The following is a 26,761-nucleotide window of genomic DNA, read 5'->3' as shown; positions in this document are numbered from 1 at the left end:
TATCTTTAAATTTTACCATATGTAGGAGCAAGCCTATAAACAGTTCTAAGAGTACTTTCCATATATTTGAAAAGCGGTTTCGAAAAAAAATCGTGAAGTCTGGTGGGCTAGGCTACAAGCTACATCGTGCTACTCCAAAAGCTAAATTAGCGCTAAACTACGCGCGAACGAGAACAATTACTATAATACTACCAATATTAGTATGACAATAGTTTATCGTATCTTTTAATAAAGTTGTTTATTATTAAATTCTCCATATTATTGCGAGTATTGGTAGCAGTTAACTTATAATACATCGTTCTTACCTCGTGCGTTTCAACGCTATTCGAAATGGACACAGCTGGCATTTGATTGCACGCCTGCGCAGCACTAGAAGCTAAGCTACGTTAGCGCTAAGCTACGAGCGAACGAGAACAATTACTACATTAGTATGACAATAGTCTGTCGTATCATATAATGAAGTTGTTTATTATTACATTCTCCATATTATTGCGAGTGTTGGTAGTAGTTAACTACATCGTTCTTACCTCATCCGTTTCAACGCTATTCGAAATGGAGACAGTCGGCGTTTGATTACACACCTGCGCAGCACTAGAGAACTAACCTAGTATTCACATTTAATTACTGATTAAAATGAACTATAGTAATACTATATGAATAAAACGAACATGATGAAATTAAATAAAGGCATCAAATAAAATACTACTAAATACTCGTGTGTGTATATATATATATATATATATATATATATATATATATATATATATATATATATATATATATATATATATATATATATATATATATACATACACACATATATATACATATATATACATACACACACACAAACACACACACAAACCGGATTTGGTTGAAGTTGGGAAATTGTGTAAAATGTAAATAAAACCAAAATACAATTTGAAAATCCTTCTCAACCCATATTCAATTGAATACACTACAAAGAAAACACATTTAATGTTCAAACTGATGAACTTAATTGTTTTTTGCCAAATAATAATTAACTTTAATTAATTTAAATTTCATGGCTGCAACAAGTCCAGTAGAAGTTGGGAAAGGTGGCAAAAAATACTGAGAGAGCTGCGAAATGCTCATCAAACACCTATATGGAACATCCCACATGTGCTCAGGCTAATTGGGAACAGGTAGGTACCATGATTGGGTATAAAAGGAGCCTCCCCAAACATGCTCAGTCATTCACAAGCAAGGGTGGTGTGAGGTTCATCACTTTGTCCACAACTGCGTGAGAAAATAGTTGACCAGTTTAAGAAAATTTCTCAAAGCAAAATTGCAAGGAATTTAGGGATTTCAACATCTACGGTCCATAATATGATCCAAAGGTTCAGAGAAACCAAGACTGAATGACCGTGACCTTCGATCCCTCCTTAAAAACTGACACGAGTGTGTAAAGGATATCACCAAATGGGCTCAGGAAAACTTCAGAAATCCACTGTCAGTAAATACAGTTCGTCACTACATCAGTAAGTGCGGGTTAAAACTCTACCATGCAAAGCAAAAGCCGTTTATGAACATCCAGAAATGCTGCCGAGCTCATGTAAAATGGAGTGATGCACAATGGAAAAGTGTTTTGTGGTCTGATGAGTCCACTTTTCAAATTGTTTTTGGAAACACTGGCCGAAGAGGAAGTGGACCATCCGGACTCTTATCAACGCAAAGTTAAAAAGCCAGCATCTGTGATGGTATGGGGGTGCATTAGTTCCCATGATATGGGTGACTTACATTTCTGTGATGGCAACATAAATGCTGAAAAGTACATCGATTTTTTAGCAACATATGCTGCCATCCAAGCGACATCTTTTTCATGGACGCCGCTGCTTATTTCAGCAAGATAATGCCAAACCACATTCTGCACGTGTTACAACAGCATGGCTTCAAAGTAAAAGTCCAGGACCTGTCTCCCATTGAAAATGTGGTGCATTATGAAGCGTAAAATACGACAGGGAAGACCCCGGACTGTTGAACTGAAGTGGTACATCAAGCAAGAATGGGAAAGAATTCCACATGAGAAGCTAAGAGAAGTCCAAAATGAGTGTTTAGTCTGATAGCGTCTCTTTAGGTTGAAATCCTTAAACAAGGCAACTGTCTCTTTGGAAATTGGCCGGATACAATTGCCTTGATTTTCAGTGAAGTATTGTAATTATCATTTCTCTTGAGACAGCCCTCAACATCAATTTTCCTTGTTTTCTTTGCAGTCGCCATGGCGGAAATGAGTGGAGAAGGGTGGTACTGCCACCTTATGGTAATATGAGGTATAACAGTTTCAAGTTTAATGATTTTTTTTTTTTTTATTCCGCTTGACAGTGCAGGACCGACCTAAACAATGCATTATAAGACCAAAGCTGCGGGCCGAATGAAATCTGACCAGGGGCCGGATTTTAGGGGTTTGCCACTAGTTGGAATTTTGTCTTAAAATAGTCATCTTATGCAGGTTTAGCTGTCAAGAGATATGCCCCGGCTAATTAAGTCTTGATTTGAGAGATTCAACTGCCCTCTTTGCTTAAATTCATAATCCGCACTTTGGATTCTTCCACAGGTTCTGTGCAACATTAAAAGCTTGCTTTCCTCTGGGTCTAAATGATTCAAGCACTTGTAAGTTTCTGTATAATGCATTTAATAGTTTGGTTTTTGAAGCTCTTAACCATTTGCCTGACTGCAGTTTTGCATTAGTTTTGATAGGATAGTCAAAATCCAGATCAACAAATAGTTTTATCCAGAGCACGCTCCTGAATTTTATTGAAAACTGTGTTTACATTGTTATACGTCAAGGACTTTATAGTAAGGACTTTTATAATTTACTAATGGAACAAATATTGTCTAAAATGTCCCATTAAACAGATGGTTACCTCTTCCGAATTAACCAAGATGAACGTTTCCTGGTGTTAGAACCTCTCCTCTGCTGCCGCTTTGTGGTCTTTCAGAACGCCACACGTTAGTAAACCAAGCAAGCTTTAAGTGTGAATATTTTTTACAAGCTTTTGACAGTCCTGAGAGATGACCCGACAGCATTAACAGTCACCCAAATTGACGCAGACAACTCCATGACTGACAAACACGTTTAATGTGTAAAACTGAACTGCTTTAACACAACTAGGTGGACTTGTAGAAAACAATCCCAGCAATTACAACTGCTTGGGCATAAAACCAGCTTGTAATTATTTACACATTTGTCTGATTTTAAAACCATATAAAAACACTATGAACGTCAGTAATTGATTTAAAAAAAAAAAAAAAAAGTACTTCAGGAACAGGCCACAAGGAAAAAGATAAGTGACAAAGTAAAATGGTCAAAAACGGGTGGGTGGGGGAGCCTGAGTTCAATCAAACTGCAGAGTAGCCGGAGGTTCAATGACTGAAACTTCATGATGCCTAAAAAGAAATCATTTTTAAGAGTCTTCTCAATTATGAAATTTAAAATCACATTTGTGGCACTAACTCTTACTTGGAAGTCTTGTACTTCTCCCTAATGGACTGCTGAGCATGTTGAGGTGCATTTAAGTACATCTGGTGAAGATCGTCCACACATGGCCTCAGGTTCTCCAGAGTATAGCCCGTCTTCTCCACCAGGGACTTGGGCTTCAACAAAAATCAGTTACATGGCATGTGCTACAGCCCAAAGGTTCACATGAAATCTAACATACCCATGATGCACCAGCGATTGTGTTGTTGGCCAGGATGTAGGCAGCAGCAGCAGTCTGAGAAGGCAGGTACTTCAGGAAGGGGTCAGAATCCACTAGGCTGAGCTCCCCAAGATACTGTTGACAAAACATTTTTTTAATACATGTTGAATTCAAAACCATTCACCGCCATGCAACACTACAGAACTCAGAAGTGTTGATTACCTTATTTCCAGCTCTTCCTTTAGCAAGCAATTGCCATTTCAATTCTTTGAACAGCCATCCATTTCCACTCTGTTTTTTTAATCTAGTATCTAACTCAAGGTATGTGGTCCAGATACAGACCATGACATTTTATGTGGCACGCTAACATCAAGGCATATGAGAGTCATATTTCTTTACTTTCCACAGATACTGCAAGCATTTGTTGCCAACCCCTCATTTAAAAACAACGAAAAACAGTTAGCTGAACAAACATCAATTGTACTAAGGCAAGTCCCACATTAACACAAGTTTAGAGTCATGACACTGAGCCAACTATCAATTCTTTCAGAACCTATTACACTATGCAGTCTGCTAAGTTTGAGATTTATGAAGCCAACAAACAAGGTAACTGCAGCACATGATATGCAGGCAGTCCTGTTGACTTTGGGTTGTCCCTTACATTGTGCACGGTTATATCTGTGACTGAGCACCAGCGAGTGGTGTTGCCGCTAGCTCGGGTAGTCAGTCTGCTTCAAGTGTGACCATACGGTTTGGCAGATTGTTTGAAAGAGACTACCACAAGTTTCTGTTCTTGCAAATTATTCGCTGCAGCAGTTGCTGTGTTCATCCTTGACTGTTGTGAGTCATTCCTGTTTAGCAGCATCAAACTTAGCGCATCTCTGGCTTCTACAGAGTTTTCCTTGCCAGCATGTCCAACTTAGTCTTTCTACATCAAATTGCGCATGCGCGTGCATCTGCAACAAGACATTGACTCGTCATCCGCGTTAAGATGAGATTTTCCTTTAACCTTTTGTCATCAAACTTTCCAAGTTAGCGTCTCGGGGGCCATTTATTTCTCACCATGGAGAGGCTCTCCACCTTCTTGCTGGCAGGGTGGTGCAGCAAGTACTGGGTGAGGAACTGGTTAATGGTGGGTGCCGCCAGATCAAAGGAGAGCACTTTGAGCACCAGCTGCTCCATCCTCAGCACCTGCTTCTTAGTGTAGGTGTCATCTGTGATGTAGACGAACTCCGACACCTCCGGAGGGTAAATCTCCTCGAATTTGCTGCAGCCGTTTGTGAGTGTAAAGCAACGTTACGGGGCGTCGATGGCGACTGAGAGTGTTGAAAGTCAACTTACGAGGCCAGCAGCATGGCGGCGGTGCCCACCAGCTGCAACTTGCCACGTAGCACCGACATGGACGATAGGAAGCGGTCGATGTAATTGACGGCCAGGTAGAGCGTCTCGTTCTGGAGCTTGTACTCTTCACCCACCTCGACCAGCCAGTCCACAAGGATGGCACGCATGCTGTTGGTGATATCAGGCTGCTTTTTCATGTAGCCCGACCGTGGTCGGCACTTAACCTGCAGGATGATTCAGCCACATTTAAAATGTGGCTCCCAAACCTTTGGGCAATTTACTCATTGTATGATTCAGAACTAATTCTGTTGAAAGGATAATTGACTGCCCATCACTGCCAGATATTATAGCATGCCATACGATGTCTCACCTCCATTTCCCGCAAGTATGCATGAATCTCTTCAGCGTATTCGGGCACCTCTCGGACACTGACAGTCTTCTCCTCGCCCTCGACCACAGACATGTCCATGGGAGAGTCTTCGGAAAAATATAGTCATTAGCTCATATTAGGTTTATTAAAAAAAAAAAAAAAAAAAAAAAAAAAAAAAAAAAGGGGGGGGGGGGGGGGGGTACCTCAACAGTTTCAGTCAAGTCACTAACCAAAACTGATGTCCATAGCTGGTGGTGGGATGTCAAGTGCAGCCAGAGGTTGGCGCAGACTGGCGACTGCATGGTCAATCTTGAGTGGAGAGTCCTCTGCGAGCACCTCAACCTTTGCGGCGGCACCATCGCACGGCTTCTTGACAGGGTCTTTGGAAGGTTGGTCCACATGGATATGGAAAGGAGGTGGCTTGGTGACTTTGTTGATTTCTTCATTTTTACATGACTGCTGCTTTGGGGATTCCTGTGAGCACAATACAGTACAAGTACAGGGCTATTAATGACTTGTCCTATACAGTTAGGCATTGAAAAACTCCTAAACATCCCAAAACAAGTCTAACATTTCTTAATAATGTCATTGGGGAACTCCATGCAAAAAATCCGAAGATGATCCTTTAACCATTTAAGGGCAATTAGCAGCTAATCGTGCAATTTAAATGTGTGAAATAGCTCACAATGTTGCGCAAAGCTAAACATACTAATTTGATTTGCTATGCGGTTCAGATCATGTCATCTACAGACTTATGCTTGAGAGGGGAGGGTTAGGCTTAAGATTTATAATTATAACCTACTTTAAGACGGGTTATTTTTTTCGTTTAATAAATAAAAAACAAAGGCATACTTTTAAAGCACACTTGGTTAGTTTGTTTTTAAAGTAGCATGCTGCAAAGCGACTTTGTAAAGAATGGAAGTTAGAAAATGGCGGACTAAAGGGCCAAGGTACCACTGGGGCAATACATTGACACGCTTTGAAAAGGCACCATGCTAGAGTTAAACAGTCATTAATTTAATAATGTCATCTGTGTAACTGACAGTCGACTCGTTTCTTTTTTTAAATGGGTTAAATACAACATATCTAGCTTAGCATACGAGCTAACTAGCTGGTAAAAGGACCTACAGGCGGGTAGAGCTGCTGACCTGACCTGCTTATGAGCGCGCTGGTTGTGGGGTTTGGTCCTCTGGTTGTTCTGCAAGGCGCCCAGCACGGTCCTGGTGGCCGCGGGTTTGGGCGGTATGTTCTCCTGGTTTTCCGAGGCAACTCCCCGGGGCTTCAGCGAACCTCGCAGTCTTGCCAGCATGTTTTCTTGGTTGTGGACGTCGCTGGTTTGGCTACGGTTTGCGCCCGACATGCTTCGAGTTGGCCTCTATTGCACCCCTCAAATTAACAGTTGAGTGCTACAGTTTCTAAAATCCCTCTCTTTGCAACGATATCAAAGCGAAGCTAATGTTAGCTGAGACCTTGTGGAAGATAACAGCGCTCTTTCAACCAAAAGCCAAGTTAGCACTTGAAAGAGGAACGGAACACGTGGAGGGGGGAGCGACAAAACGGGCAAAGATTTTCAACAGATGCAGGACTTTTAGGGTGCCATTACTTCAAGTTCCACCAACCTTCAAGGCAAGCTGACCTGCCGCCCCGATGCTGCTTTCCGTTGCCACACTAACTCTATTGAATTTGCTGTTGCCTTTCTCTCATTCAAGCAGCCCGCGAGGATTGAAACTGACCAATCAGCAGCCGCTTATGCGGTGACGCTCCTTTGTCGACGGCAACCAAGCAGGGACATGTGAGATTGATTGCAAATTCTAAACCGGTTCGAAATTGAACGCAAGCGTTATTTATGTGGAGACTCCTGTTAATTTAAAATACTTAGACTGTATTGATTTCTCTTGAGGAATTGTATTTTTTCCTTCCATAGCCTTAGACAAATGTCGTCACTTTTGGCTTTAGAGATTATGGAGTTTATTTATGATTGCTACATTGTCTAATCAATTAAATCATGTCGCCTTTCCGGTATAAAATGATGATTAGGATTAAGATAAAGAGTATAATATGATGTGGATTAGGGAAAGGCAATTTAAAGGCCACGATTGTTCATGAGTGCTACTTGAGGGGATGGACACTAATGACACTCGACATTTTAAATGTCAATTATTAATATCAGTGCAAATATGTGCCCCATTTTTCATAATACATTGTTTAAAACTGTTGCACTGTTGCAATCCGACAAGAAAAGCTTGAGAGCAACAAAATAAACAACATAGCCACAGCGATTGAAGCAAAGCATATATATATATATATGCACACACACACACACACACACACACACACACACACACACACACACACACACACACACACACACACACACACACACACACACACACACACCAATATATAAGCATTGGTCCCTGAGTAAGATTGCAGTCCCTTGGACAAAACCAGGTGAAAATCCCTGGATTATAGTGTTATATAGCCTCAGTTTATAATTAGCAAAAAAAGTGAATTTTCCACGATATGTCTATAAGCAATGTGGTAATGGTCAAAATTTCAAATTTGACAGTTTTATTTTGAAATAGTGAATGGGTGGTCAAGAACTGGTCTGGTTGCGGGATAACGAGATTCCAGATTTTAATGGTATTTTTCAAATCAGGGCGCGTTGCAGTTATTAATGAAGATGAACACTAACTTCTCCAAACTCAACTTCATTATTTTAAATCCAAACCACCGATGTGCGTGCACTCGTTGGAGAGCTTTTATTATGAAGGTCCCCAAGCCGCTGACTTGACTTCGTCTTTCCGTGCGGAGGCTGGCCTTGGCCTCACCGCAGTGACATTTCATCTACTAAATATCTTGAGTTAAGGTATGCGAAAATGCACGTGTAGATATTTTGAATTAATTCGAATGACAACTGTCTTCAACTGGGATTGTAATTTATGAGAGTAAAATCTGTCCATCCATCCGTTTTGGTAAAATTAAAATACGAAGATTTGCCATATTCTCGCGTGGTTTTGCATGGTTTCGATTGCTTTGCTCCACGCCCCTTTGAAACTGCCGGAGTTCATCGTCAGATACTTGGGGAGATGAGGTTGACGCGGAATTAATACAATCCCAATAAATAATAATCTTGACTCGAAACGTTCCCGTCAAGATGAAGTAGTGGGATCCATGATAAGGTGAGTCCCCTAAAAAATGTCAGAACGTGTAGAAACGTCACTGATGTTGCTTGAGATGATTTGTTTATCTGCAGCGAGGACTGAAATGGAGGCTGGGGACGAGAGTTAAATGTCGTTGTTTGTGCTATTATGACATATTTGTCGAACATTCGCATCGAAACCAATTTTGATTATGATTCTGTTCACCGTCCAAATTAATTGACAGTATGAGAAAACGTATTTAGGTTATGCTAATGGACTGGTCTTGTGGAGTTTCCAGGAAGAAAGAAAGAAAGATCCCCGGGGGGGAAATCCACACAAATTATTAGAAATCGTGATAAGACTTGAACATGTGAGTCGCAGGGGGATCTATCATATCCCCTCCCAAGGTTAAAGTGGGCAGGATAAAAAAAAAATGTATAATTGATTTTAGAATACAAAATTAAATGTAGGTTCTTAACTACGGAGGACCAAAATTGCCAAAATCAAAAATGAATAAAAGTGAAGCTAGAAAATTGCTTTTATTTTTTATTTGCTTTTCGCTTGGTTTTTATTTTGGCAGTTTTCTTCCTGCAATGCAGAAGTAAATTTTATTTTTGGCCTTTGACCCAACACAAGATGGACATTGTTCTGTTGCTTCCTGCCTAGGTTGGTTGGATGAATGGTTCAAACAATTTCTTTCATTGTCCAGTGTGCAGGTTAAGATCCTTGCTTCATCATAGAAAGCAGATCATCTCCTATTATGGTGTGAATGCTGGGAACATGAAGCTTCCAAAACGCTGGGCAGCACACAGGTGAGGTGCATGAAATTATGTTTTCAGAAAAAAAAAAATCATCTAATTGTTTTATTTGTGACAGGCTACTTCATATACAAATATGTGCCACTAAATAAATGATTCTAAGCTACATATTTTGAGATGACAAATTCAGAATGCTCTGTAGCACATGAATCCAATTTTGACTATATAAGCCGTCTAATGACTTCTTTGTAGACTCTTTCTGCGTAGCGTCCTGTACTTTGCGCTATGCTTACTGTCTGCTGTATGCACACTGGCTCAGTTTTGCTCCTCTTATTTATTGTGTTATTTGTTTATTATTTATTCATCACTCATATTATTTATTTATTATTTATTATTTATTGTTTGTGCCTTCTTGTTTTTATTTGGTGTCGTCTACTTGTATGTCTATCGTGTACTATGTCTCTCAACAGTAATGTTGAATAAGACTAATGTTTATTTCCTCTGTTTTGTGTTTGTCTCTGTGTCCAGACGTGCATATCTATTGGCGGGAATTTTCTGTGTGCTCTGTCTGGTGATCGTTTCATCTCGGTCTGGTAAAGACGCACTTAAACCTCTGGATTGGCATGTCAGCCCCGAGTATAAAAAGGTGAGGATACATTGTTTTTCCTACTCTGTTTTCAAACAGATTTACTTTTATTTACATTAGAAGTAATGAGGGCAACACAATTTCAATGTGTCGCTATCAACGTCCGCCTTGTATGATATCAGACGCATCTCTCTAATTGAAACAGTCACTATCAATGCTGCGACTTTCTGCTTGTCCCATCAGGCGGTACCACCACAAGTAACTTGGATAATTTTGTTTGGAAAAACATGGGTTGGTTAAATAAGGAATGTTTAACCAACCCATGTTTTTACGTGGTCTTGGGACCTGTGTCCCAAGACCTTGTCTCTTGAGATTGTGCAAGTGTTCATCATGTGGTGGCTTCTCGTCATAATTATTTCGTGTTTGTCATTATGGTTGAAATATTTCATGTCACCTATGTTGCAGCTAGTGCACCAAAATGTTTTCAAAGTACTTGAGCGGCAATGTCACCGCGAAAGCACCAGGCAGGGGCTTTTGGCTCGACTACCGGCTTCCAGTCACATGACTCAGCCCTTCCTGTGGAAGGACACACCGCTTTCAAGCGACTTCTTCAAGTACCCACCCCCCTTTGGGTTCAGAGGTCTTCAGGCAAATGTAGCGGCTCTGCTCCAGCAGGTGATGTGTGTCCATAGATTGCAATACGTTCAGTCTGTATTCAGTCTTCAAATATTCCTTACTTGGATATCATCACTGTTTTATGATTAATTATTTCAAACAGCTCCTTGTATTTACTGCACCACTGATATCTGTGGTGAATGACTATGCAGCTGTGTGTCTGTTTTTTTTTTTAAATATTACTTTATTTCCAAAGTTGCCAGAGTCCAACGAAGCACCCTCGTTCAAAAAGGCTCCTGATACATGTCAGCGCTGTGTGGTCATTGGAAATGGAGGGATTTTGAAAGGCATGGAGCTGGGTCCTTTCATTGATCGTTTTGACACCATTATAAGGTTAGTATACGTCCCAGAAAGAATATTCTATAAAAGTATTGTTTACATGGGCATTGTCTAGGCTGTAAGTCATTAAGGTTTATGAAATAATCATTTGCTTGAATTTTGAATTCAGATGAAGACTAAATTCATTTGATTGTCTTGAGCATTTCCTTTGCAATCATCCCTGAGTACATTTACGTGGACATTTTAGTCCACCACTCTAACTCAAAATTTGTGTTGTCCCAGTTCACACTCACGTAAAGGATATCAAATGACCAGTTGTTGTGTTTATTGAGCCCTCTGGATGGCACTCTGCTCACTGTATGGCTGAAAGAACACTGACTTGCCATTTCTTAAGCCCCTTCTTTTGAACCAGCAGTGCCACCTGGATGAGTCCAAAAAATACATCTGGTTCATGAAGCAAATTTGAATCTTAATTTTTCCATCGCCATTTTAAAACCAATACATTTTTTAATTGATTTGTTCCTCATGCAAGACCCTGACTCTTCCTTGTGTCTTGACTACGCCAGGTTGAACAGCGGTCCTCTCGGAGAGTATAGTGTTGACGTAGGGAATCGGACCAGCATCCGGATGAGCTATCCAGAAGGCACGCCCACTCACTGGGTTGACACAGACCCTCAAACAGTATTTGTAGCTGTTGTATATAAAGGCGTAGATGTCAGCTGGATCTCTGCAATGATTAACAAGCTCACTGTGGTGAGGACTATTGGTTTTTTTTCTCTGTCTGTCGGTCAGTCGCTCTGGCGTTCTATTTGATTAGGACCAACCTATTGTCTGTAGATGTACACGTTTTGCTACCAGCGGTTTTGTCTCCTAATGTTTGCAAATGACTCATCATATTTACTGGTTCTAATTCATTATTCATGACAGGAGTCAGTTCATGTTTCGTAAGACAGGTCTCACTTCTTGTGTGAAATGAAGGCGATTTCTTGTTCCATTCAAACTGAACCTTCACACAAGGTTTGGAGGTCCACAAAGACATTTTTGTGCAGTCTTAGATACTGTGGGCAATGTACTAATCGGTCTGTAATATGTCATGGAATGAGAGTCACTTTTGAGAACACGAGCAACAGCAGCTAATTTCCACATCAACGTTACAGCATCTGTGATGAAGAAACTAGAATATGACATGCGCTTTCTGTTGCAGCCATTGTGGGACTGGCTATTCTTCTGGCAGGATGTTGCAGAGGAAATCCCCCTTGAACCCAACAGGTTCAGACTCTTAAATCCACTCCTCATCAGAGAAACAGCGTTAGATTTACTAAAATTCTCCCCACCTACTACACGCTTGTGGGGCTGGGACCAGGTAAGACACTGCATAAAAGTGACACACCAATTATACAGTATAGCGCTGGATTTCTTTTTTTTTTGAAAGGAAGATTAAGACAAGGTGAAGACATCTTAATTAATTTTATGGTACTGTATACATATTAACGAGCCACGACAGCAGGGGTGTCTAAACTTTTTTCCTGCGGGGCCGCATGCAGAAAATGAACATTTATTAACTTTCACATATTAAACATAATACCATCCAGTCAGTCAAGCAATTATACATAATAGTTACTTTGCTTCATCACGGCTTTCGCTTAAATGTGATAAGGCAAATTAATGGCAGGCCACAAATGGACCCCGGGCTGAAGTTTGGTCACCACTGTATTTTAGAAAGTGTCCTTGAGCGGATGTTATGTCTCTAAAACAGACAACAGAGATGAATGAAACAACTTTACTCGTCATTACCTATAAACTAGTTTTCCTGTTAATTAAAGATTAAATCTAGTGGAAATATACCCTACATACGGTATACTTTGGAATATTTTGATTTGAATATAGATAGATATACGTACTCGCTGAGTTGTATCAAATTTTCGAGAATTGCAATAGCCAAAGACATTTTCAATTTCAAAATACACGAATGCACAATGATATACATCTTAATCATTTCCTGAATATAAAGCAGCAGATCATCTCAACATTTTTTGTATTGTTGATAAATTCCCTAAGATCTTGCACACTTATAAAATTCTTGGAATGATATTTAGTGTTTGTTGTCTTGTTCTGCAGAATGTCCCCACCCTGGGCGTCTCTGCATTGGATTTAGCGAGTTTGTTATGTGACGAGGTGAGCCTCGCGGGCTTCGGCTACAACCTCTCCAACGAAAGGAGACCAATGCATTATTATGATCAGCTGCCTATGAGTTACATGGTGTGGCAGGGTATGCACAATGTGAATGAGGAGACCCAAGTCCTTAAAAGTCTCATCAAAGAGGGAACCATCACTGACCTGACAGGGGGTGTTCATTGCTCCTTCTGCCCTTGACTACCTTCAAATCTACAGTCTCCTACAGAAGTACGACTTGAACTTCAAGGTCAATTCTTTTGTCTATATACCAAAGATATTTAGGTTTTAGATCAAAAGGTAAAAAATATGAGACAAAAGTTGACAATTCCTGATTTTGTTTAGTGGCATTCTAGATATAGTCATTCAAGAGAGAGCCCTTTTTCTTGAAAGCCATAGTAATTCAAGAGAGAGCACTTTTTCTTGAAAGCCACCCACTGTTCAAATACTTTTTTTGGGGGGGGGGGGGGGGGTCTGTATATACAGTACTGTCAAGCATTATCTTATAGAACAGTGCTGTGCATGGATAAATATTCGGAAACAGAAATACTAAATGGTTTGTTGAAATATTAAAAAAAAACGTTATACAAGCAAGCATGGGAGAAACATTTAGTACATTTCTGAGAGTGCACTGAAATGAACAAAAATATCATTCCTTACTTTTCTGCTCCTTAGTTTACAGGAATTTTAACCATTTGATCAATTATAAAGTGACCAACGTCTTTTTTTTTTTTTTTCCTGCATATAAAAGTGTTTTATTCCATATGAACACGAACACATTCCTTCATCATATATAGTACTGCTGGCTGCCTATATTTCAAATGTCATATCTGAAGACTAGAATATATTTGAATGTTATTCTATTTAATTTTAGGTTGTAATGAAATATTTGTCTATGGACCGGTATTTGTAATAAATATGAATAGTCGCTGTTTACCTTAACTAAAATGGGGGATTTTTTTTCACAAAGTATATATGCTTTGACGAAGTACAATATTTTTATTGACACTGGACAAATCTGCGAAGCAGATTATAATGTGTAGCTACTGAAAAAGGTGAATTTGTGTTCACCTAAAAATCTGTTAATGAAAATCAAATTTAAAAGCAATCACTTGCTACCATGTGCAGTATGTGTATTTCTCAAAAACAGACATAACTTAGACATCACTACAAGCGTCAGATATTTTACCAGGTTTTTTTTTGTGACATAATTTGCCAATTTGTCAAGTGACACATTTACGTTTCAAGAATCTTTCATAATAGTGCGTAAAAAGCTACAGTAGCTTATCACCTAAAATATGAATTTGTTAATGTATTCATTTCATGTGTTTTTGGGCTTTGACTATTTATAAATTTCGAAAAGATGGCTAGTTTGTGTGCGCACGTTGATAAAATCAAAGCTACCACAAAGCCAAATAGTAGCCTTGTTCTAGTCAGATCAGAAAATGTCCTTGGTCTCAGAAATACCTAGATAAGCATGGAAATAGACTTAGTCCCTTACATGCACTGATTACAATCTATTAATGATGATATGTCTCAAACTGTTTTTTGTTTTTTTTAGCACGTTCTACACTGTCTGTTCTTTTTATCTAAATAAATACATCTAACATGGGAATAAACTTTGGGAATGAATTTTGCTTTTTTTAAATTTAATTTTAGGTAAGTGAACATTGCTTGTTTTGTTAAAAAAGGCCAAATTACACAGGAACCTAGGGCCTATTAAAAAAAACAACCAGTGCTATGTTTGTCTGGAATGTACCGTATCAGAGGTTGGCCCAAATTTGTCAATCGCCACACTGTCCCTTGATGTGCGTCCCTATGAAACAATCAGCAGGAGATGATTGGCCTCTTCCACAGAAAGCAGAAATGTCTGTTGCAATGACTAGGAGTCAGTTTGAGTCCATATCCACTTTTGTCCCGGACTTGGCCCTGGCAAGGATCATCATGTTCCTTGTGATAATGCCTTTGATAAGGTTGCTGAAACTTTGAACCAGTTCATCTAAACACTGATCTGATTACCCTGAAAGAAAATCAAACTACATTCAAAATTCCTACGTCAAGTACGACTGAAGTTCTTTTCCTTTTGGAGTCAAAACTGTCCAGTGAAAAATTTAAGACTAGACTAAATTGGTCATAAGTGTGGATTTGAGTGTGAATGGTTGCTTGTCAATTTGTGCTCTGTGGTTGACTGCCATCCAGCTGAGGGTGTACTTTGTTCAAAGTCAGCTGGGTTGGGCCTGATCAGCTCACTGACAACCCTAATGTGGACAAGAAAGAAATTGTGCCAACTATTTCACATAAAAACACGAAACAAGCATGGACCACGTTTCAAGGCAGAACGTGTCCTAAATTGGGTAGTAATCTCTTCTATGACCCACTACGGGCACACTGGCTGTGGACCACTCAGCACTTAGATCTTTTTAATCTGGCCCATTTATATGGTCGGTGTTATTTATTTATATTTAATATTTGTTATTATTTATATATTATTAATTTTTAAATCCAATTATCTAATTGGATATATATTTTAAATTCATTTAACATATATAGCATGTATTTCATTAACGCTGATTAAATTCTACATTAACTACAAATAGTTGATATAAAAAAAATTATATATTGAATAGAATCCCCTTTATTGTCATTTTACAATCAATATAATATATAAAAAATATAATTTGTTGTAATAATTGATCTGTCTTGTTCCTAAAACAGGTAAATTGAAATTCATTTATAATTTCAGTTAATTTATCTTATTTAGATAAATATTTTTTTGTTTTCCCCATTGGTATCGAAGTGCATCTAACTTTCGTCTTTTTATGCACAAGTATAAATATCTACCAGTACTGACACTGGAGAGAAGAGTAATTTAATCACCTTTGCTACAGTACAGTAAATAACAGTTACAGAGTTATAGTTACAGTACTTGGTTCTTACATCAAAGTAACGTACAGTATTGCACTTTATAACATTTAACCGGAAAAGGCGCTTAAGAGTTAAAGATTTGACCGGAAGTTGTACTTTGCGACACGCCCACCCACTGTTAGGCTAAGCGTGGGTCAGCAACAAGAGGAAGAAGCCGGGTGGAGAGCTGCAGCAAACAGGTGGGAAGTTCTAAACGTGTCGTTTTGTAATATACTACTGACCATAAAACAATGACGTGTAAAGTAGTTGCGATTGTACTGCGTGGATTTTATTGTGAGCAACGAAGCCTTTACTAGTTTAACACATACAATACCAGACGATGAATCGTAACACGTGTAACAAGGGTAGAACATTACAACTGCAGGCGCGCTATCGTTTTAAACCGTTTTAGTAATTTGTAAAATTACCGACTTTTAAAATATATACTTTGATATATTTTTATACTTGCCTAGTGCCCACGTTTTTTTCTGATGCGTTAACATAACTTTGAAACTCAATGTGTTATAACGTGTTTGATACCTTTTCATTTTCTTTAAACCTTCACTTGCTTTCTGGTGTTCGGAGTGTTGCTTCAGTTCAACACAAACACTGCAGTGGGAAGCATCCCTCAAATGAAGAGATAAATACCTCATATGGCTGTGCTGGTGTAACTAAGTCGTGAGTACATGAACCTTTTCAGAAGTCTGCGATGAAGGGATTTGTTTAGATTGATAGTATGTGGTGTGCAACGAGTTACAAGAACATAGACGCCAGACTATATGACGTCACTACACGTGGGCAAATAAATAAACTCAGAGAAGTTGCCGTGAGCCATGGCGGAAGGTGACCTGTCTGTTATTGGTTGACTTGTATGGAAAAGCCTTGAGCATTTAAGATGTACTTGAAATCCAGCTTTGTCCTCTTCTCCCGTACTTGAAAGACAATCCACAGGCCAGGAGTTGAAGTTGTTGTACTCTGTTTTTTTCACAATACATCTAGCTTATTAGAATGCAATTAAACCTAAACTGGAAAACCATTGTGTTGCACTACAGTATTAAGTTACACCTCCAGGCCCAACTAGTAGTCATGTGTTTATGCACTAGTATCCTGGAATCTACCTATCACCTAGGTATCACCTAAATGACCACTTGTTATTTTGCCTCACTTGTAATATGTAGTTGTACTAGTATGCCAAATTTGTCTAACTAGTGAGGATAAATAGCACACTTGTCCTGGACCTTTTAGTCTGGATATCAAGGGTATCAAAGAAATGCTGGAACAGCACCAAATGAGAATTGATATTCAGGTCATACTTTTCCTAATACAGAATGCTGCTATATTATGTTTAGGAATGGGGGAATATTGATACTTTGTGTAATTGTATTGGGTACGTTTGAATACTACTGATAGCAGGCAGTGATATTTAAGGCGAAAAAAAAAAAAGTTCTCCTCACTAATTGGTGCCTAATTGGATGTTTGAAATGTAATGTGTCGTGATGTAACTGAAGTGTGTCAAAGTTGACTGGTTTCGGAATTCACAGTCAATCTGGTCTGTTTTCAGAGAATTGCTCATCAGCAAAATACAGCGCTGTGTTTCTTAACTACGTCAAATATCACAGCACTCATGGCCGAAGAGAAAAAAGGCAGTCCATAAATCTTTATGTGGGGATTGTGAAACACTATTTTGCACAGTTGGACTTTGATTTGGAATGCTTAAAGTGTTGTGTGAGCAACCGATTTTCCTAAGTCATCAAGTAACATGCTTTCTTCAGCCTGTTAGCATGTCTAGCATTTCTGTATATCAGTAAGTATGCGGGTATGGTATGACTTACCATAAAAACTCTAAAAATGTACAGAAAGTGACAAATGGTTTCTAATTTTGGCTTACAACCAAAATGCTCTTCACGAGAGTTTGGGTGGAATGTTAATGCAAAGCTTTCAGTCAATGTGCGTCACTGAGTTGGCTTCAATATATCAGTCATTGTATTACTTCCTGTAATGGTCAGTGATGACCTCATTCTTTCTAATCATCTCAGCTGACCACAGAGGTCAGAGGCTACTGGGGCAAAGTTGAGTGGGCAGAGCAACTTGATTTGACTTGTACTATGTAAAAAGTTTAGAAAGTTCTGCTTTTCTTATCTTTAGAAATTATTTTGAAAAAGACAAAATAATGCGTTATAGACAATATTTAAATGAAAAAAAAATACTTTATAATCTCAGTGATTTGTTCTGGCTTTAAATCAATAAAATGGTAGATTAGTAATCAATAAGAGAGAAAGAGAAACAAGGGTGTTGTTTAAAGCAGTCACAACTGAGTCAGAGACGCAACGGTCTTACCTGTCTGTTCGAGGTAAGTGGGAAAGAAAATGTTAGGCCATGGGTGTGCGCATATTTGGGAGAATTATTGGTAATATATTAACATTGCTACATTGCTCAGTAGCATTTTCATAAACTCAAAGAGTAACAGGAAAGTTGAGAAGCTCTACGGTATTGAATTGCAGTCAAACTAGATTTCCTTTTCGTCTGGAATGTTTCCTGTAGAATTAGTGCTTCAAGTGGATCTATTTAAAATAATCACCTCACGTCTGTCTTTACGTAAGAGACTCTTTAGCTGTCAGACCTGAATTGGTGTGCAATGCATGAAGACTCTGAAATTTAAAGAACAAAAAGCTCAAAAACGTGTCATTTTCAATGTTGAAGTTATAAACATTTACTGTGTTTGAATGTGAAATTCAAAACCAAATGTCAAGGAATGCCATTTTTTTCCCCCTTGGAGACAATTATTGAGGTTATCTGATTGACTGAAACTATTTTGATTATCCCTGTCTGTAATGGTTCTGAATCTGCGTTTAAGGTCATTTTTTCCCATCTTCAGGGTTCCCATGGAAGAAAACCTCGATGTTTATTGTCAAACAAATGCCACCTCTTGTAGTTTTAACCTCATACGCACACATGGCACAAACTTGTTCAACAAGGTTTTGGGTGAACCATTGACACCCTCAAAAGGACGTTTGTGGATAAGCATGAGGGCTAATGCTGTGTTTGATTAGAAAGTGTGGGTGCTTTCTTGTCATTATTTCTGAAGCGCTTCAAATGTGCTCTATGTGATGTAATGATACATTATGTTGCATTGAAAGTGAGATCAGCAGATACACTGAGAGTAATTTGTGCTGTTATCATCCAGGCCAACATCGACTCATTTCCTCCTCGTTACAGGTTCACTCCTGGCCTAAAACAACTTGTACACTCCTTTACCTCAGGGTGTCCCTAAAACCACTCCGGCTTTCAGAGTCCAAATTCTTCCTGTGCTCATCAAGCACTCCACCTCCACCAAGTGCAAGGCCCAAACATCACCATCTGATCCCTCCTCATCACAATAATGCTGAGCCCGGAGTTCTTGGAGAAGCTGAGACTGCCAGATCTGGATTCCGTCAGTCAGTACTTTCGCGGTCTGTCCACATCGACTTTAATCAGCATGGGGGCGATCACAGCTGCAACAACCTTCTATATGGCAACGCGACCAAAAGCCCTGCCACCCATCTGCGATCTCAAGATGCAGTCGCTCGAAATTGCGGTGAGTTTGGGGTCACTCTGCTTGGACGCAAATTCAATTTAAATCTAAGGTCTGTCTATATCAAGATTATTACAATTCATGAAGAATAACAAAATAGCTACAACTAATTTTGTAACAAAATAAAATAAATAAAAACCAAAATGCTTTTTAAAAAAAAAAATAATAATAATAATTGAAACTACATCTGAAATGTATAAATTTATCACAAAACCATCGTGGAAATGTCCATCTTTTTTGTTGTCATCACTTTATAGCATACCTACATGAGCGCTTAGGGTTAATTTTAAATGTATTAATTTCATTATTGCTGTACAGAAGGAAGGTCAAAGAGAATTGGGGTTAATTAACTTTATCACATAATGGGGACTTTGTTTAATCATGCACTGAACAGAAAATAAAAAACAATACTAAAACTAAAGTAAATCTTTTTTTCTTTAAACAATAACAAAAAAACTAAGAACCTGCTCTAAACTATCTTGAAAAATCCACAATTATTTAACTCGTCTTTGTTCTTAAAGCCTGTAGTATCATTTCATATGTACTTATAGTCTCCCGAGTGGTATCGGGGTCAGCTCCTGTAGCATAACCAATCACTGTTGTTTTTATACAAATTAAATGTCATAGCATTTGTGGAAATTTGGAATCAGCGGCTGATGAATGAATGAACAATTGTTGTATGTGCCTTTCTTTTCCCCAGGGAGGAGAATACATACACCAATCGACTCTGCTAGACGGTGATGATCTCTTGACACGTTCCTATGACGATGCAAACACAATGTATGAATTCTTCCTGAAGGGTGCTCAAGTATCCAGTAAGTGAAAGACCCAACACATGATTGGTCAAAGATTGTCCCGTGTTCTCTTACTGCTCTCGTGGTGCGTGTAAGATGGCTGATTCAGCACACCACTCACATGACGCCACCTCCTCGCATAATTGGAGGCCTCTCCTCTTCCAACCCAGAACGCCGGAAAATACAAATGTGGTTGTAGACGATGAAGCAGAGGAAGGGAGCTAGGCTAACGTTGGGCTTATCTTCTTACTCCATTGTGGTTACAAACGCGTCTCCTTTCACGCGGTGAATGATTTGGGGGACATGTCATACACTTAAAACAACCAAATACCCTTCCATCTGTGAAGTTTGCTCACGGGTCACCGTAGAGGTAGAAGGGACCCATTCTACGAGAAGAGCTGAACAAAGTAGCAGGTTGGAGAGGCGTGTGGGCTTCCCTTTTCATGCTACTGCTGCCCTCATGGCCCAACCACAGATAAGCGGAAGAAGTTGGCTGGAACAACATAAAACAAAAATAGAACAATGGGCAAATGTGGCTAAAAACATTTTGATACAAAAGTAAAATAGTTATTGATTATATTATTGAAATGGTACACAATAACAATTGTGTTGAGTTTGTCTGTTCTTGAGCACATGTAGGTAGTAGAAAAAAATGGTTTTACCAAGTGGTTAATGTATGCATGTTAGCTTTTAAGATTAGCACTCAATGCATCAGCACCATTATGTATGTTGTGTTTATTGTGTGACCTATTTACAAATTTGACACCAAATGTTGCTATCTTTAGATTTAAAATAAGTTTGTGTGCAGGACAGTGCTTCAAATCCTGAGTGTAGAAACAGCTTAATAGAGAGAAATGGCGATTGGATCAAGCTATTTAAAAAATATACCTCTTGTGTTTTGATTAATTTTTTCCTTTGAGATAATGGACCATTCCTGGGCTCCAGAAAACCCAAAGGTGCCTATGAATGGATGTCCTACCAAAAGGTAAGCCTGAGCACAATCTGCAACAAAAGCATGACTGAGATGGATGCCATCAATTCCATTGCCACTCAAAATTGATTGAGTTTTGTAATTAGTTAACGTTGAATCAGTTTTGCAGGTGTTTAATGCCTTCATTTAATGGTGTAGTTTTGAACATACAGTAGCATGCAAACCAAAATTTCCTATATAGTTCCCTGGGCATTTTTGTTGAATCGCACTACTACTACTCTATGGAATCACAATGAGCAAAAATAGAAACCCCATGTCACACTAGACATGTCATGTATGTGTTTTAGGTAATGGAGCGAACAGAAAATCTAGGGTCTGCTTTTCTTTATAAAGGACACTCCAAGACCAATGACCCCAATATTGGCATCTTCTCTCAGAACAGACCTGAGGTAAAAAAAAAAAAAAAAAGTGCTTAGCGATAACTCGGACATCTCTCAAATAAAAACTGTTAATTGGTGTTATCACTTTTATGTGTCAAAATTTAGTGGACAATCACCGAGCTGGCTTGCTACACCTATTCCCTGGTGTCTGTGCCGCTTTATGACACACTTGGTGCAGAAGCCATCAACTACATTATAGATAAAGGTAAGAAGCCATCACAGAGAAACTGACAAAAAGTTTAAGTCTTTCTTTTTTAAGTATTTGCTGTAGGTTGCACACGTGACTTGATTTTCTTTGTGTTTTTTATTGTAGCCTCCATCTCGAGCATAGTATGTGACGTGGCAGATAAAGTCAGCCTGGTACTTGACTGCGTGAAGGACAGGAAACACTCCGTGAAAACCATTGTTGTAATGGAGCCTCCCGCCGACGAGCTGGTGAGCAGAGGCAAGCAATCTGGAATTGACATCCTCAGCCTACGAGAGATGGAGGTCGGTAAAAATGCTTGTTTATTTCTGAAATGTCCTACTTGTGGTTCAACATATTGACTTTTTGCGCTCCTCATTTTTTTTCATCATTGGACAGGCCATCGGAAAGGCTAACCATCATCAACCTGTGGTAAGCGACTATTAGCTTTTTTTATTCTGATTTCAGCAGCCAAAAATCACAAGGGTGTATGATTGTGAACGATTTATTTTTCAACCTGAATACTTCAACGTCTGCAGCCTCCCAGATCTGACGATATGGCCATTATTTGCTTCACTAGTGGAACAACAGGTAATGCTCGTACTCTCCACATACTCGCAGACACACGCTAGCGCACACACACACACACACACACACACACACACACACACACACACACACACACACACACACACACACACACACAACGCTTATGCTATTCAACGCATGTGTTGTTTCAGGTAACCCAAAGGGAGCCATGTTGTTGCATCGGAATATTGTGGCCAACTGTTCAGCCTTCCTTAAAATAACAGAGGTGAGGCACCAATGTCATATCTGACACGTTTGTACACGAGGCTCAGGAAATGGATGAGTATTATTTTCCATATTTTGGTCTGGAACAAATCTTAAGCTGCCACATTCCTACAAACAAGTCGTCAAATTGAGCTGCGGTCGATATCAGTTTTTATTTGTTTGCTTTTGGTGCTCAATTTGACGAAGGTAATTTAGGTTAGACACTTTTTAATTATGATTTATCACACTGTCTGCTTGTTTGTGTGTGTCTGTGTCACTGGAAATACCTAGGCATCCTGTCCTTTGGGGCCCAGTGATGTCCATATCTCATATCTTCCCTTGGCTCACATGTTTGAGAGAGTCGTACAGGTATGTTATTAGTTGTTATTTCCTCTCAGATGACCTCAATAGAAAAAAACCTGTAGTTCTTAATATACAGTGGTTAATTAATTTGATGTAATACATGAGAACTACCACTGAATCATCAAGGTAATGCCAAATTATATTATTAAAGCGTAAATATAATCTTTTTTGTTACCAGTAGATTTTCTCTTTTAGAAAATGAGTGAAAAAAATACCAAAGCACCTTTTTATCTCTTGATAATTATGTCAAATATATTTGTTTACTTGCATTCTTGACCAGAGTCATTTGTTTCAGAGTCTGCATGAGAACGTGAATGGTCTCATCATTTTATTTTTGTCATGGCAGATGTTATTTGTGTGTTTCTCAATGATTTGTCATCCACTTTTTCTTCTGGATCTTTACATTTGTTGTATAGGGAGTGATGATGGTTCAGGGGGGCAAGATTGGATATTTCCAGGGAGATATTCGTCTTCTGATGGATGATCTCTGTACACTAAAGCCTACAGTGTTCCCTGTGGTACCCCGACTTCTAAACCGAATGTTTGACAAGGTGGGGTCTTAATAAGTGGAGCTTTGTAATATGCAATTTTAATATAAAAATATAATATGCATTGCCTCTTTTCAGATCTTTGGGCAGGCTAACACTTCTCTGAAGCGCTGGCTGCTGGATTTTGCATATAGTCGGAAGGCGGCCGAGATGTTGAAAGGCATTGTGAGGAGAGACAGCATCTGGGATAAATTGATCTTCAGAAAGGTTCAGGTTAGTCGAGCTTTTTTTATTCCCCTCGTTGATTCCAGCCGACGGCAGTGGACAGTTTATATAGAGTCACATAGAATATATTGCAAACAAAATGTTCTACTTTAAAGGTATGAAGCTGGCAGTAGTGTTGATTATGTATAATCATTTTTTTTGTTCTGCCCTGCACAGGCTAGCCTTGGGGGCCGCGTACGTCTGATGATAACAGGGGCTGCTCCCATTTCGCCCACTGTTCTCACTTTCCTCCGAGCTGCGTTAGGGTGTCAGGTAACAACTGCATTTCTTACAAGATTCTCTCACAATGATCAAGTACAACAAAGTTCTGGCATCTAATCTGTGACAACCACAATTACAATCCTTTTTTTCTTTGATCAAAACCTGGTGTTGTATTAGGAGTGATAGAAAATAAGGACTACGGCAAGAGCAGTAATAGCAGTTTTGTTTCATCTCAGTTTTACGAAGGCTATGGACAGACAGAATGCACCGCTGGTTGCACCATGACCATGCCCGGTGATTGGACCGCAGGTACAACTCTCCTTCTGAGTTAATGATAAAGTATCGTGTACAGTAGACCAGCAGAAAATGAGGTATTGCATTGATATTTTCCAGGTCACGTTGGCGCTCCTCTGCCTTGTAATTTTATCAAGCTGGTAGATGTGGCTGAAATGAATTACCTGGCCAGAAATGGCGAAGGAGAGGTGACAGACACATCAAAACTTAACTAAACATGCATTCAGAATCCTAACGTTGTTGTCTGTGTGTTAGGTGTGTGTGAAAGGTCCCAACGTGTTCCAGGGTTATCTTAACGATCCAGAGAAGACTGCAGAAGCTCTCGACGCTGACGGATGGGTTCACACAGGCGACATTGGAAAATGGCTTCCGGTGGGGATTGCAAGCTATATACTCTCCTTGCAGTACTTCTGAGGATCTGGAAAAGTAATGGCAATATTTGTTTGCAGAACGGCACACTGAAGATTGTGGATAGGAAGAAGCACATCTTCAAACTTGCTCAGGGGGAATACATAGCTCCTGAGAAGATAGAGAATGTCTATGTGAGAAGTGATGCAGTGGCACAGGTTTTTGTGCATGGGGACAGCCTACAGGTAAGTGAGGTTGTGTAAAATGATTGCTATAGCGTAGGATGATTCCATAGTATTGTAATTGTGCCAATGTTTTGCCCTGTCTATTTGAGGTACAAGATCCTTGCAGCACCTCATCTTGCTTTTGTTCTCTTCCCCAAAGGCTTTTCTGGTAGCAGTGGTGGTTCCGGACCACGACTTCCTGTGTGGTTGGACCAAGAGGACCATGGGAGTGGAGGGCAGCTACAATGCACTTTGTAGTCGAGCGGTAAAAAAAATGACATCATTGAATGTTTCTTATCAGAGTAGTAATAGCTTGGTGGCACTCCTGTGTTTATTGAGTTTTCTTTTTCTGTCTGCACAGGATGTCAAGGCAGCCATCTTGGAGGACATGGTGCGACTCGGCAAGGAAGCAGGCCTCAAGTCCTTTGAACAGGTACAAAAAGACTCAACTATAAAGCAATGTGACAGTTGATGTTTTGTCTATCTCACTGTTTGAATCTGCTTTGTTGTGCTTTTGACCCAGTTGTCTTCTGTAAAACTCTGTGTCTTCCAGGTGAAGGCCATCTATCTCCATACTGAGCTGTTCTCGGTCACCAATGGTCTGCTCACGCCAACACTAAAAGCCAAGAGGAATGAATTGAGACAATACTTCAGATCACAAATAGATGAGCTATATGCCAGCATCAAGATGTAGGAGTTCAGGAAGACCTGTGAATTGAAAGACAGCCGAGAACAAAGCTGGAACATGCAGACCAAATGTCAGAACATGCCAATTCACTCCAAATGAATGTTTTACCTCAGATTTTCTACTGTGGGATTTTAATGACCGAAGTGCATTTTCCCCACAACTTAAACCATTCACCAAAAGTCCTTAATGCATGTCTGTGACACTCTCTTGTCACAATAACCCTCAAGGCTGTAGAATTAGCATACTCTACAATATCTAATTTTAGAACCCTGGATAATAACTGCGGTGCCAATCTCACATGGTTTATGTTACCATGACTCTTAGGAGCAGAGCTTTTCGACCTCAAGTCTTAAAAAGTGATTGAGCACAAGCTATCTGCTGGAGAGGGGCACGTTATCACCATGCCGCTGGATTTTCTGTGCTAATTTGTGTAGTCGATGCGTGTGCATGTGGCACATGCAGTGAATACATCGCCAAACTCAAATATAGCTCCATTCATTTTAGCTGAACATTTGAGTACATTTAAATGCCACTTATCAGAAGACCCCTAACGCTAATCTGTGGAGCCAGCAAAACTCTCTTCTCTTTTGCCTTAACATGTTGACTCAGTGTAGTCCATCTGTTGTTTGAAAGATGTAGCAGATAAACTTGGTAGGGGCTCAATTATGTAAATTTTCCACAGTGTTAAATTGGTTGGCAAGAACTCCAAATACCCAGTTATTTGTATGCAAGCAATCCAAAATTGATTTTTTCATAATGTGGTACAGAAAATTGCTGAGTTTTCATACGGGCACACGCACGCACACATACACACGCACACACAAAATAAAAAACATTACTTGTATTACTAAAAGAAGTTTAAAGAATAAGCATATTCCAATTGTAGTAAATTGTTTTTGTGAACAATGACTAAGCTTCATTTAGAATACAACTAACATAAAAAGCCATAAATAATTGTTAGCCTCAGGAAAGGAATGATTAAAGCACAAAGGGAAAATATCTTAATATTTTTTTGATTTTAAACAAAGGTGATATTAATGTGATTTTATTTCTTTACAATTATTGAAATGTGTATTAATCGGAACAACTGTGCTTGATCTTAGTTTTTTTTAACTTTATTTATATGAATTGAAATGTACGTTTTTAATTAAAAACGATCAAATGAGTTGTTTGCGTTTCTTTCTGCGTGTGTTTTCTGTACGTGCTTGTGTACTTGCATGTGAGTGCGGATCGCGCGTTTTAGTCATTGTTCCTATTCGGACTGTTTTATA

General features: G+C 39.2%; 3 protein-coding genes across 6 annotated transcripts; 2 read left to right on the top strand and 1 right to left on the bottom strand.

Moving 5' to 3' along the window:
• Positions 1–3,081: 3,081 nt before the first annotated feature.
• LOC133161051 (cyclin-A2-like) lies at positions 3,082–7,096 on the bottom strand. Its single transcript, XM_061289239.1, has 8 exons — positions 6,524–7,096; positions 5,601–5,844; positions 5,371–5,477; positions 5,001–5,224; positions 4,722–4,926; positions 3,681–3,794; positions 3,482–3,615; positions 3,082–3,408 (listed from the first exon to the last, which is right to left on the bottom strand). Exons 1-8 carry the CDS (start codon positions 6,728–6,730, stop codon positions 3,357–3,359), a joined length of 1,287 nt encoding a protein of 428 aa, XP_061145223.1. The 5' UTR covers positions 6,731–7,096; the 3' UTR covers positions 3,082–3,356.
• Positions 7,097–8,138: 1,042 nt separating this feature from the next.
• Positions 8,139–14,602, top strand: LOC133157854 (lactosylceramide alpha-2,3-sialyltransferase-like). Of its 2 annotated transcripts, none has more exons than XM_061284470.1 (8): positions 8,139–8,239; positions 9,223–9,325; positions 9,800–9,917; positions 10,323–10,532; positions 10,729–10,865; positions 11,378–11,564; positions 12,016–12,174; positions 12,930–14,602. In XM_061284470.1, exons 2-8 carry the CDS (start codon positions 9,294–9,296, stop codon positions 13,182–13,184), a joined length of 1,098 nt encoding a protein of 365 aa, XP_061140454.1. In that variant the 5' UTR covers positions 8,139–8,239; positions 9,223–9,293; the 3' UTR covers positions 13,185–14,602. The 2 variants fall into 2 exon arrangements, with proteins under 2 accessions (XP_061140454.1, XP_061140446.1); XM_061284462.1 differs by lacking the exon at positions 8,139–8,239 and adding an exon at positions 8,259–8,552.
• A 1,378-nt stretch (positions 14,603–15,980) lies between these two features.
• Positions 15,981–26,655, top strand: LOC133163263 (long-chain-fatty-acid--CoA ligase 1-like). 3 transcript variants are annotated; one of them, XM_061293021.1, is made up of 21 exons: positions 15,981–16,087; positions 19,104–19,461; positions 20,159–20,273; positions 21,173–21,237; positions 21,531–21,632; positions 21,729–21,828; positions 21,937–22,112; positions 22,207–22,239; positions 22,347–22,398; positions 22,548–22,621; positions 22,891–22,968; positions 23,379–23,513; positions 23,589–23,723; positions 23,892–23,987; positions 24,173–24,245; positions 24,330–24,418; positions 24,486–24,602; positions 24,680–24,823; positions 24,963–25,067; positions 25,164–25,235; positions 25,356–26,655. In XM_061293021.1, the coding sequence occupies exons 2-21, from the start codon at positions 19,267–19,269 to the stop codon at positions 25,494–25,496; spliced, it is 2,097 nt and encodes a 698-aa protein (XP_061149005.1). In that variant the 5' UTR covers positions 15,981–16,087; positions 19,104–19,266; the 3' UTR covers positions 25,497–26,655. The 3 variants fall into 3 exon arrangements, with proteins under 3 accessions (XP_061149005.1, XP_061149014.1, XP_061149023.1); XM_061293030.1 differs by lacking the exon at positions 15,981–16,087 and adding an exon at positions 16,117–16,565; XM_061293039.1 differs by lacking the exons at positions 15,981–16,087; positions 19,104–19,461 and having other exon boundaries at positions 21,577–21,632.
• The last annotated feature ends 106 nt before the right edge of the window (positions 26,656–26,761 follow it).

Source organism: Syngnathus typhle, linkage group LG1 (genome assembly GCF_033458585.1).
Source record: "Syngnathus typhle isolate RoL2023-S1 ecotype Sweden linkage group LG1, RoL_Styp_1.0, whole genome shotgun sequence".
Classification (NCBI taxonomy): domain Eukaryota; kingdom Metazoa; phylum Chordata; class Actinopteri; order Syngnathiformes; family Syngnathidae; genus Syngnathus; species Syngnathus typhle.
This window is presented reverse-complemented; position numbering and strand designations above follow the sequence as displayed.